A 12,831-nucleotide genomic window follows, 5' to 3' on the forward strand; every position below is an offset into this window, starting at 1 on the left:
CGCTGGGTTCAGGGGTGATCTAATGCCCTCAAGCGCTGGGTTCAGGGGTGATCTAATGCCCTCAAGCGCTGGGTTCAGGGGTGAACTGTAGCCCTCACAACTCATCTATACAGGCAAGGAGCGAGCATTCCGACGGCAATATCACGCGAAGGTCCGGATATGGAGCGTCGGTCATTGCGTTGAGACATAGCCTGAACCAATCAAATAACCAATAAATAGTAGCGTATAGATCTCAACCAGTGTTTGGGGGCCGTGAAACCTCGTCTCTGCGAGCGAATATAGGAGGGGTGGACGACGACGCTGCACGGCACGTTGTCGCTCGCAGTACATCTGGACAATCTTATTGAAAAACGTGTATCTCTATTGAGATTTCATCGTTCGCTCGCTGGCATCGCTGGCAGTGTAGATGAGGTGTAAAGCTGTGTGTTCAGGGGTGAACTGTAGCCCTCAAGCAGTGGGTTCAAGGGTGAACTGTAGCCCTCAAGTGGTGGGTTCAGGGGTGAACTGTAGCTTGTGCAGCACGGTCAATAGTTCTATCTTGGCCAGGCTTCTCTTTTCGGGGGGCAGCGCCTTCAGCATGGGCGCCAGGCTGAGCAGGAAGGACTCCTCAGCGTCCGGCTGCTTGTTCAACACCGACATGGCGTACTCCTCAAACCACTCGTCCGAGTTGGACCCGCCTCCTCCTCCTCGCTCCGCCTTCCTGGGTGGGTGGAGCCATTTGGACATTGTAGTTGACGATTAATTGTCATACAAATAACGATTAAAGTGTTTTTTTTTTATATCAAATGTAATTATATTCCTGGTTGAATATGACAAATAGTACACACTAGCTTAAATTAACTAACTGTTTAGACTTATTTAAACACATCGGATTCCAATCTGGATGTGGCACAGATCTGATTCAGGTTGCATTTGGCTGCCAGTCTGAACACAGATCTGTGACAGATCCGATCTGGTCACTTGCAAATGCAGTGTGAACGGTCGGGCCAAACATTGTCGGGGTAAACAATACATTTGATACACAAACACAGCATAGCATCATTAGGTTCTCAGTACAAAATTCACATTGTCTCCCCAAAGAGACAGCAACGACATTAAAGGTAACACATTTGGTAGCCTGGGCACCATTTCATTTCGGTATATGATCCGGGCTGGAGCCGGATGATATGCTTACGTCATGTTGTAGGCAATGGTTTGCCTACAACAAACAGGATGAACAGGCGGCGACAACTTCCTTTTCCCTCTCAATAAAAGCTCTCGCTTAAGAGAGCTTTTATTGAGAGGGAAAAGGAAGTTTCCGCCGCCTGTTCATCCTGTCTGGCGACTACAAAATGACGTAACCACATCATCCGGCCCCAGCCCGGATCATACAGACTTTTGAAACAGAGACCAGGCTTTCCTCCGAGGCGGTGGAAAGCCTGGTGATGCGAGGTTACACATTTGGAGAGAAAAAAATAGTAATCATAAATAATAACAATAATAATAAAGTGAAGAAATGTAAACATGAAAGACAACATCTGATCGAGTAGTTCAGTCAACGGACATGAAAGAAAAAGGAAAGAGGGGAAAGGGGGGTGGTCTATCAAAATATCAGATTTGAGATATAAATCCGATTTGACTGGATGTGACTGCAGTCTAAATGGGCCCTGGGTCTCCCTGTTTCTCCAGCTATATAGTAAACAGAAAATACATTTTCAAACACACTTTTACCACCCTTAAACATTAATGATTGACTTTTTTTTTTAATAATGTAGTATTACCAATATATTTAATAATTTTATACTTTCAAAAACAAATTATTTGCAGAAATAGCAGATCATTAAAGGACAACTTTAGTTTTTTTCAACCAAGGTTCATGTTTTAGGTTATTAGAGAAACTAAAAGGTGAGTGTTAATTTTCTTTCATTTGCTGCTTTCTTTCGTTTTGGGGATTTTAGCGGTTTTTGACAGGGGGGCGGGGGCATTCGAGCATGGGGCTAAATGTGTATTTTTTTTACAAAATATTATGGCGATTTATTATTTTATTATTTACTATAGTCCTAATAAACCCCAAGAAATTACATCTGGCCAGAAAAGATCACAGGATCTATTGAATGTGACAAACTGACATATTGAGCCTATACACACAGTATAAGCCTTCCCCCAGTAGGCTACCTTCACATTCAGTAGATCCTGTGATCTTCTGTGGCCAGATGTAATTTCCTGGGGTTTATTAGGACTATAGTAAATAATAAATAAATAAATCACCATCAAATTTGGTAAAAGAATACATATTTAGCCCCATGCTCGAATGCCCCCGCCCCCCTGTCAAAAAGAGCTAAAATCCCTAAAACGAAAGAAAGCAGCAAATGAAAGAAAATGAACACTCACCTTTTAGTTTCTCTAATAACAACCTAAAACATGAACCTTGGTTGAAAAAAACTAAAGTTGTCCTTTAAGCTCACAACGCGTTGCACTGCAACATGTAGTGGTGATCTTGTAGATCAGCCATTTGTTGTAGATTGCCCATTTAAAACCCATTCTGACCGGGCACCCATTTTGGTGTTGGCATCATGTTATGCTTTAGCTATTGAAAAATAGCAGATCTACAAGCTCATATCGCGCCACCGAGTGGCGCGATACGAGCTTGTAGGTCTGCTATTTTTTGAAAAATCGAAGAGCGACTGACATTTCTAGAATCTGATCTCAGGTCAGAATGGGTTCATGATCAGACCAGTGTGTGTCCGGCGGAAACCTCGTATGAATCTGATCTCAGGTCAGAATGGGTTAAATGGGACGTACTTCCTGAGTGTCCTGCGGGGGGCGGCATTGGGAGCGGCCTGCAGCAGTGGTGGGGTCTGCTCCTGGTCGGAGCCTGACTGCGGGGAGACGGGGGAGCAGTGGGGGGGGAAGCCGTCCTCCATGGTTCCCCCGGCGGCCAGCTCCTTCACAGGGAGGAACAGCAAACACACATCTCACCACCAGTGGTGCATAAAGTATATATTATCCTAAAGTATAGAGATGTACTGATGACAGTTTTCCCTTCCCGATACCCGATTCTGATACCCATAACTTGTGTATAGGTCGATACCGAGGTAAGGCTCATACATAGTCTGGATTTACGGTGGTGGGGTGACCACCGAACTACAACATGACGTCACGAGCCGCGGTGAAGAGCAAACCACCGCCACCGCTCCAGCCCTTCTCTCTGTTTTTACTCACCACCGCTCAACGTTATTTCAGCTCCGGTGGTCAGCTCATCACCGGAGCGGTGGTCACCTCATCACCGAAAATCCAGACTATGAATAGGCCTTGACGATCCGATACTAGGATGGTGGTTCTCAGGGCCTTGAGGAAGGAGCGCCTTCATCAGCGTTGTATATGATACACAACGCTGACGAGGCTTTCAGCTTTCAGGAAGAAGCCAAAAAAATACACGGGGAAGACATATTTCAATATTCTAACCACACCTGGTGTCAAAGTTCAAAGATAAGATCACAGCACTCCATCTTTAACATCTTTAACGTGTAGCTTTGCGTGTAAGTCTATTTACACGCAGCTGCAGCCCATCAAGCCTTTTGTGCAACATCCCGCGAAGGTGTCTTGTGCACAGAGTACAGCCGAGATCAGTGCAGACCTCTGAGATCACAACGGTCTCATCCGCAATGCAACGTGAGCTTGTATATCAGCTGTGCTCTGCCGTGACGCAATACAGTTATGCGATGAAGTATACAGTATATGGTGAATGCTGGACCCTGAAGCCAACCCTGCAGAAGTCTCTAGATGGGTGCTACACCAGAATGCTGCGTGCAGTACTTGACATCAGCAAGAGTACACATGTTACCAACAATAATCTGTATGATGGAATGCCACGGGTGAGCCAGAAAATAGCAGCATCCTGGGTGCCAGCAAACTAGTGCTGTGGGAACCAAACAACACCCAGACATCGGTCACGAGGACGTCCCACATTAATATATGTGGAGGTATAGTCAAGAAAGACGCAGAGGTGCCAATATAGTCCTCAGACAACACTGAAGAGAAGGGTTTAATGGACTGAAACAAGTGCTCCCCAAAACAACAGATTTGGGGATCTGTTGGGAATTGATTACATGAGTGTCCAGCCTCAACGTTTGTAAACAAATAATTGGTCTATTAATGCTTGCCTTCATGAAAGGGTCCAGGAAGCTCAGCAAGGAGCTGTGTTTCCATTTGTTGGGGCCTCCGTTGGCCCCGGTGCGCTTGACCTCTCTCCTGTATGTGTCCCGCAAGTTCTTCCACTTTTTCTTGCACTTGTCTTCTGCAAAGACAAACACCCCATTAAGACCAGGACCAGGATTGTAACCACTGTAACTATTACTTAAATTTGGCTATTCAAAAATAGCATATATACAAGCTCATCACGCGATGAGCTATTTTTGAAAAATTGTGCAAATGAACAGGAATGAGACTAGTGTTTTTTTTGTTTGTTTTTTGTGACCAGGGACCCCCATACAAGATTTGTGTCTTTAAATTCTTCCATTTTAAATAGCAGGTCTGCAAGCTCAGAACATCTTTTTCAAACAGCTGATTTTGATTATAGTCTGTCTAATAACTGATTTAGCTGGAAGCAAAGTTACAGGGTGGTCCCCGTTCCCCACTTTGCCATATTTCAGGTATCCTACAGTATATAGGCCTAGTTGTACAACTGATCTTTGATTGATTGATTGAAATATTTATTAACAGTTTGTAGAATTGACAGTACATTTTAAGCACAAACTCAATACAAAGACTGTTAACTGTGAGTGGACGACCCAATTAAGCATTACACTTGTTTACAACAGGGTCCACATTGTTCAATTCATCAAAAATCTGCAATCTCTTTAAAATAATAACAATCATTCACACTGGAGCATAAAAAACAGGCCTATACAAAATAAGGCTACATAGCTGGGTTCACTTGTCTTTAACGTTGTTGTATCGCTCGCCGAAAATCACAATCACTGCATCATTGCTGTGAACGTGTAATAACCTATAATTAGTTTTACACACAGTGAAAACAATCACTTAATTTAAGATGGTAGTAGTACCGGTAGGCTAATATAATCACTCAAACTATAGGTTTTCTTAAAAAAAAAGAAAAAAAAAAGGATCAACGGTGTGTCGCTCGCCGAAAGAAGATGGGGGGGGGGGGGGGTGAAGCCGATCTACACGTTGTGAGCTTGAAGATCGTCAATTTTGTTTCCCCCCTGCGAGCGAGCACGTCGCACGGACTAGTCACGGACGAAGAAGCATAGCGATTCAAATGGAGCGGGGCGAATGGACGGAACGGGCCGCGATGCGACGACGCGTCGCTTTGAAGACGATCGCTTCTTTCTATTTGTTTTTCTTCCCCCTGTTTTCGGCAAGCGACACCACCAGGGCGTCGCTTGCGTGTGAACGCTGTGGTAGCCCTACCGTACCCGGCATGCCCGTCGCCTTGGCCACGCTGCACCACGCGTTGCTCTTGGCTCGGAGGTCGTTGTAGGACTTGAGGTTGATGTTGTACAGCTCCGGGAAGTCGCACACCGTGGAGATCAGCTTCTCCTCCATGTTCATGTTGTCGTTGTGTGTATCGCCGATCTTCTCTATGTACGCTGAGTGGGCTGGCGAGTGGCGACACGTTAATGTGACGATAGCGACACGACACGAAGCGTCAGCGACAGGGTCAAAGGTAAACAACGGGGTTGGAGGAAAAAAGAAAATATCAGGCGCAGTTTTCCGATGCAGCAGTGACACCCCGAGGCCGGGAGGCGCATTAGCTCTCCTTTCTACTCTATTATTAATTATTCTATTATATTCTATTGACAGTTTAAAAAGTACAGAGTAAAGCCAATTAAATGGATAATAACAAAGGCATTTTCTCCCCATTTGGTCCATAGCTAAATAAATACAATCTGCTACCATAATAGAGTGATTCTCAAACATTGTGATTTCTGGGTCCCCCATTGATTGATTGATTGATTGAAATATTTATTAACAGTTTGTAGAATTTACAGTACATTTTAAGCACAAACTCAATACAAAGACTGTCAACTGTGAGTGGACGACCCAATTAAGCATTACACTTGTTTACAACAGGGTCCACATTGTTCAATTCATCAAAACATTTAAAGACATACAAACATTTAGAGACATACAAATAGACATTTCTATGTAGCTAAATTCATCATATGGGAAGCAAAAAAGGGAAAAGATACAATATACAGTGAGGGAAAATGGGGTGGGGGGGGTGGGGGGGGATTCAGATTTTACAGAGGCCAGTTTCGAATTGCAGCCATCCGTAGGTGCCCTTTGAGAGCGGTTTTGAAGGAGTCAAGGGATTCACATGTCTTAATGACTGTTGGTAGGGCGTTCCACATTTTGGTGGCATAGGAGCGAAAAGAATTTAGTCCCTTGTTTGTGCCGAATCTGGGTTGTACATGGTTTGTTGTACTCCCTCTGGTGTTGTGGGTGTGGACTTCGTTTACACTAAGGAAGTATTTAGACAGGTACATGGGTATCTTGGTGGTGTATCGAATCTTGTGGACCAGACCCATTGCAAGATGCTGTACTCTGTCGTCGACCCTAAGCCATCCCAGCCTGTCAAAGTGGGCAGGGGTGAGGTGGGTTCGGGGGGTGAGGCCAAGTAGGAGCCTGACCAGTTTGTTTTGGGAGGTCTGGAGCCTTGTTTTAAGGGCCTTTGAGGTGCTGTGGTACCAAGAGGTGGATGCATAGTCAAAGAAACCTTGTACGAGGGCTCCTGTTAAGGTCTTCAAGGTGTTTTTGCTGACCAGTGAGGAGATCCTGTAAAGGAATCTTGTTCTTTGATTGACTTTTTTGATTACGTTGGTGGCCATCTTATCACCGGAAAGATTGGCCTCCAGGATGGAACCTAGGTAGGTAATTTGATCTTTACGTGTGATAATATTGTCACCCACTCTAACCAAGAAGCCATCTGCCTTGCTGAGATTACTATTTGATCCGAAGAGGATGGATTCAGTTTTTCCCAGGTGTAAGGATAGTTTGTTATCAGCGAGCCAGGTGCAGATTCTACCGAGTTCAGAGCTGAGGGTCTTTTCAACCTGCAGTTTGTTCCTGTCCGAGACCAGCAGTGCTGAGTCATCTGCGAACAGGAACAAGTTGCAGTCACAAGCTGAAGTCATGTCGTTAACATATATTAGGAACAGTAAAGGCCCTAGTATGCTTCCTTGTGGGACGCCACAGCTCACTGGGAGGGGAGGGGACAGTGTTCCGTTCACCTCCACCATCTGTTCTCTCCCCTCCAGGTAGGATTGCATCCAGCTCACTGATGTGCTATCAAAACCAATAGCTTTAAGCTTGTTAACCAGTATGGAGTGGTTCACGGTGTCAAAAGCCTTTTGGAGGTCCAGCATGACCATAACTCGTGATATAGTGTATATAGGCCTACAGATGGAACCAAATGGAACCTTATGGGTCCAAATGTACTACAGACCTGTAAGGGTCCATTTGCCCCCTTTTGGCTCTGAACCAGATGTTGACAAACTTAGTTCAGAAATGATATGCCATAATATTAATAACACGTCGTTCTAAATCCTTTTCATAACAGGATGTCATGTCATGCAATTTTAAATAGAAATACATTTAAAAACTAAAGAAAACATTGATAGGGATATATATTGTAACAAAATATTCCTGCACATCAATATGCGTGCGTGCGTGTGCGTGCGTGTGTGTGTAATAACTATTCTGAGGAATACTTTAGCCAAAAATAGCAGATCTACAAGCTCACTCTGAGCCATTGTGAGCTTGTATGGGCTATATTTAGTAGAGTTAGTAGAGTTTATTTATTTTGGTCATTATAACAAATCAATCAATCAATCTACCCCTTCTAAAAAATAAATGGCTTGCATAGGTAAGATAATACAACAAAGCAAACGGAAAGGAGAAAAAAACAAGAAAACAAACAAACATAACAATAAAACAAAAACAAAGACAGATTTGATAAAAGTGTTTTGATGTAGAGCAGTGGTTCTCAACCTTTTCAGGGCGCAACCCCCCAGAATGATATTTTAATACATCAAATACATAACAATAGTCATCAAGACTAAGTGGAATATCTATATATAATGAAACAATGCATGTACACTAGAGTGCTACAGTATATGGCCACACAAAATGCTATCTAGGTTACATAAATTGAGCATTTGCGTACGCCTGTAAGGTCGTCAATTAGGCTAGGGCAAGTGCTACGGGCTACGATCTACAAGCAACGCAAGGTGTTGACAATTTGGCAATTTTGACCCGTTTTATTTATTTATTTTGTGTGTTGATTACTTTTGATGCAGTAATACCCTTCATTTATTTTCGTATTTTTGTTAGGTATTAGGATTAGGTATTAAAAACCCATTCTGACCGGGCACCCATTTTGGTGTTGGCATCATGTTATGCTTTAGCTATTGAAAAATAGCAGATCTACAAGCTCATATCGCGCCACCGAGTGGCGCGATACGAGCTTGTAGGTCTGCTATTTTTGAAAAATCGAAGAACGACTGACATTTTTTTAGAATCTGATCTCAGGTCAGAATGGGTTCATCAGACCAGTGTGTGTCTAGTGGAAACCTCGTATGAATCTGATCTCAGGTCAGAATGGGTTAAAGTCCTTACATTGTTACTTTACTGTCATCTGGAGAATGCATCTTTGAATCTTTTGCATCTGCCAGTGTGAACGCAGCATTATAAACTATCTATGAAATCTATGAACGGGTTTAATCTGCAACACAATTGCATACAATGAATATGGGGATCCCTGCTCCATCTCTCTCTCTCTCTCTCTCTCTCTCTCATCTAAGGACAAAAAACATTGACGACCCCCTGCCATGCTGCAATCCAGAGAGTTCCCTCACCTGACCAATATATCTCTGTTTCTCTCTCCTCCAGCAGCCTCCCTCCAGCATCACGTGTACTCAGAGGTGAACATCAGAGGCCTTCCAGTGCTTACATCATCACCAGGCCGAGTGGCTCCTTCCATTATGCCCTCACCAGGCAGAGTGGCTCCTTCCATTCTGCCCTCACCAGGCAGAGTGGCTCCTCGGCCCAGTCTGCCCTCCAGACCTCCAGCCACTCTGCCCTCCAGACCTCCATCTGCCAGAGGCAGCAACTGTCCTCCTGCACCGCATGCAAGCGCTGCTGAGGTACACTGTTGCAAGAGAAACAAATAAGCAACCAGGTCTATGAAAACTAGCCTCGGAGACCGCAGGCGTTTTGTAAAAACAAATAGCCTGGGTGAACGCACCAGGAAATGTGGAATAGGAGCACTAAACCAATAAGTGCAGAGGGGGGCGTCGCTCCAAATTTTGTGACGTCAGTGTTAGGGCCGATTCACCGAATAAAAGTCGGTTCGGCTCTGTAGAGCCTACAATGTGACATCATTTGAGGTTCGGGGGGGGGCGGGTACCGCCATAAAGTCAGCTCTTCAGTGCTACTGCAAATTTCTGACGAACCAAAATCATTTCGGCACTACAGCGCTGAAACAGCGGTAAAATAGGAGTATGAATCGGCCCTAAGTGAGCCTGCGTCCGTTTCCAGTGCTAGTTTGATCCGCCAATGCCAAGACAAGCTTGGGTACTTTCAGGCTAATGAAAACAATAAAGGCGACTATAGAGTATATGCATCAGCATCACACGTCACTTTTCCACTGGGTATTGAGCCAGTTACAAATTGCAATAGTCTCTCTTAGAGCGGGTTTGAAGGAGGGCAAGGACTCAAGTCATACTTTCATTACTGTTGGTAGGGCATTCCGCATTCTGAGGGAGGGCGAGCTCCAAAAGTGTTATGTGGTATTAGCTATACCACTCTTTAGAAAAAGTGGTTTATACAACTTTATAAACAGCTCGCCCATTATGCACATTCTGGTGGCATAGCAGTAGAACGAATTTGGGCTTTTGGCGCTTTGGCCCCCAAAAAGAAAAATGATGGCCTGCCCAACATCTTTGGCCCTTATCAATAATATATATTTGAATGTTTACGTGTATGCTAATGAAATGTATTGCTTATTGTTCTGTCCGATGACATTGGCCAAGTTATTGTGGAACATCTTGCTCCATTAGCAGAAGACAATTTTGGTGTGAAATGGCACGACCGCACGAGGGACCCCCACAAAAACGCGCTGTGCACATGTGCCCTTTTCTGGGGTTTGGGCACCTGCCCCCTTAGTGGCCCTGGTCTAAATGACATTGGATAATAAGGGCTTCTGCTAGTGTCCTCAGTGTGTTCATACTGACCACTGATGAGATCCTGAATAGAAAACCTGTTCTTTGGTTGACTTTTCTGATGACTTTTGTTGCCAAGTTTTCACTTGAGACATTGTCCTCTAAGTCAGTCACCAGAAGCAGGAATGTGTGTTTTTAATTGATTTTAGTGGCTAAAATGGAGTTTATAACAGACTTATAAAGGAAGGGGGGCATATCTGATGAGTAATAACTATCAACTAAAAATCACACCCGTGTAAAGTGCTCAATCTTATCATCATACGTCACATCTTCTCATTCCAGCCAATCACAATTTGTGTCCTCACATTTGTCTTCAATACATGCTTTTCTCTTCAATGTTTGTGTTCACAAATGTGATTAGGTCATCACAAATGTGATGAGGGCAAGTGGCTATGGCTGTTTTTAGCCCATGGAGTGTTTTCTACGTGGAAAACAAATGCTTGGAATGGATTCAGAATCAAGAGAAACCCCTAGAGATGAGGCTGAACAAACAGTCAAAAAGGACACGCACATCTAGAAACCCCTAGTTTGACCCGTCACATGCTACTTAAAGCTAAATGACAATTTGAAATGTTTGCCTTTATACAGGTTGTTAATGGTACCCCAACTTTCAGCAGCTGTCACATATTCTCCGACCTATAGACCTAATGAAACTGAGATGTGTTATTGGCACCTTTACAAACACATGGGTGTTAATATCCCCTAACTATATGTTTTATTTTTTTTAGGCATCAGATGATATATCTTCATCACCATCCCAGCAGCAGCAGCACCAAGGTCTGCATCCTGTGCTGCCACATCGACCTTTGACCTCGGACCCAGGAAGCAGCATCTACGAAAGCATTCCACGGAGGCTGTCTGGACCCCCCCTGCCCCCCCCCAACCCCAGACGCATCGTCTAGAAGCAGTGGTTCCTAAACAGTGGGTTGCGAATTTTTTTATTATTTTGTTTTTAATTTCAAAACCTTTTCATGATGATTTCTTTTTCAGTAATTTCATGAAGAAATGAAAGAAAAACAAAATTCCATAACTTAGAAAGAAATCACAACCTGTGTGAAGTGAGGGGCGCTCTTATTATCGTACAGCATCATGACGTGAAATAGACACTATTGCTGTATATCTATTTGCTCAGACACTATAATGTAAAACTGTCCATTCATTGTCAATGGGAATTTAATGTTTGTGTAGGACAAAGTTTGTGCACCCACCAAAAGCTGGATATAGGTGACGCATTGTGCACATCTGCTATTTTCTCTAGTTTGGGTCCTGGCTCCTGGGCAAACGTCTAATCTCTCTTACTGTTTATTTCATTGGCCCGTTTGACTGTCAAGGGTTCAGCCTCCAGGAAGAAACCCTAAATACAAAGTTAATACACCATTTCACATAAAAACGACTCCAGTGTCTAATGAAGTACTGTCACCTCATAGACACATGAAAAACGAGGGAAAACTGGAAAAATACAAAAATTGTGGCACTCCATCTTTAAAGGACGACTTTGTGCCATCAATATTGGCCAACAACTCTACATCTGACCTCAAACCCTATATGGAGCTGACCTGTTCTGACATTCCATATGTTGATCCTTCCCCATCCATCGTTTTCGATGTCTCCCTTTTGAAACTCTAGACGGGCCCGCCCCAAAGTTATTAGTGCCCGGCAGCTGGCAAAAACTAGTTCTCAACAGGCCCGAAAATGTATATCTTACCCCCCATGCCAAAGCACCAGCACTCGCCCAGCAGTCTGCTGTCATCCAGGCGGATATATTGAACTGACGCCCCATTCCAAAGCGCCAGCACTCGCCCAGCAGTCTGCTGTCATCCAGGCGGATATATTGAACTGACGCCCCATTCCAAAGCGCCAGCGCTCGCCCAGCAGTCTGCTGTCACCCAGGTGGATGCGTGCATGCGACCTCGCTTCTCGCCCTCAGGCGTCTTACTGGTAATAATGATGATAATAATAATATCTGGGACTTATAGCGCTTTTCATAGGTACTCAAATAAGCTTGACATGCTTTACATTAAAAAAAACAAGTAAAAGATATTATTATTCAAACCAATAAAACAGTACATGTAACAAGTTAAAATCAAGTCAGCTTGGACTTGATTTTAACTAGTAAGACTTACTGGTAGATGGAAATGTGGCTTTTTAGTGTTTTTAGACTAGTCGTGTAGTCGGTTACAAAGTACATTTGTATTACATTTCAAAATAATACTGACATTTTTAGCTTGCAGCCCGTGGAGCCAGTGGCCCCTGAGCCATCTTAAATTTAGTAGCCCTTAATCTCTCTTTTGGGTCCCAAACTAAAAAGTTTGGGAACCACTGATGTATAGCATAAGAATTCAATAACCACTTTAACCCTATATACTAACTCATGGGGACAGTTGAATTAAAAACAAGTTTGATAACCACTGGTATATTATTGCCTATTACTTAGGTCTAGATTATAGAAAGACTGGATATGTATTTCTCGTATTATTACATAAGCTATTATATAATTTGTAGTATAAGAATTCTGTATTCAAGCCATCATGGGGTGAGAGAACAATAGAAATTGTCTTTAACTAAAACTTTACTAAAATCGCACTTGATGCTGAAACAAACTGCC

At 43.5% G+C, this 12,831-nt stretch overlaps 2 protein-coding genes across 2 annotated transcripts in view; one reads left to right on the plus strand and one right to left on the minus strand.

The window, feature by feature from the left end:
• The window catches only part of LOC310874484 (uncharacterized protein), a 38,000-nt gene extending 25,366 nt beyond the window's left edge, over positions 1 to 12,634 (plus strand). The window contains exons 10-11 of the mRNA XM_083787300.1: positions 8,896 to 9,149; positions 10,955 to 12,634. Coding sequence (XP_083643426.1) covers positions 8,896 to 9,149; positions 10,955 to 11,128 — 428 coding nt within the window. The 3' untranslated portion in view covers positions 11,129 to 12,634. The remainder of the gene's footprint in view (positions 1 to 8,895; positions 9,150 to 10,954) is intronic.
• Positions 41 to 5,551, minus strand: LOC310864953 (uncharacterized protein). The gene is made up of 4 exons (XM_083773834.1): positions 5,418 to 5,551; positions 4,143 to 4,276; positions 2,782 to 2,924; positions 41 to 700 (listed from the first exon to the last, which is right to left on the minus strand). The coding sequence occupies exons 1-4, from the start codon at positions 5,545 to 5,547 to the stop codon at positions 481 to 483; spliced, it is 627 nt and encodes a 208-aa protein (XP_083629960.1). The 5' UTR covers positions 5,548 to 5,551; the 3' UTR covers positions 41 to 480.
• Positions 12,635 to 12,831: the final 197 nt, after the last annotated feature.

This window comes from Protomyctophum parallelum (genome assembly GCF_964188405.1).
Source record: "Protomyctophum parallelum genome assembly, chromosome: 1".
Taxonomy (NCBI): Eukaryota; Metazoa; Chordata; class Actinopteri; order Myctophiformes; family Myctophidae; genus Protomyctophum; species Protomyctophum parallelum.

Excerpts from the sequence above, each read along its gene's own strand:
- LOC310864953 (XM_083773834.1), bottom strand. The coding sequence starts at position 5,547 with ATGGAGGAGAAGCTGATCTCCACGGTGTGCGACTTCCCGGAGCTGTAC. Across the intron at positions 4,277-5,417 it reads CAAGGCGACGGGCATGCCGG|AAGACAAGTGCAAGAAAAAG; the intron begins GTACGGTAGGGC and ends TTGTCTTTGCAG. Across the intron at positions 701-2,781 it reads CCCCGCAGGACACTCAGGAA|GAAGGCGGAGCGAGGAGGAG; the intron begins GTACGTCCCATT and ends CCACCCACCCAG.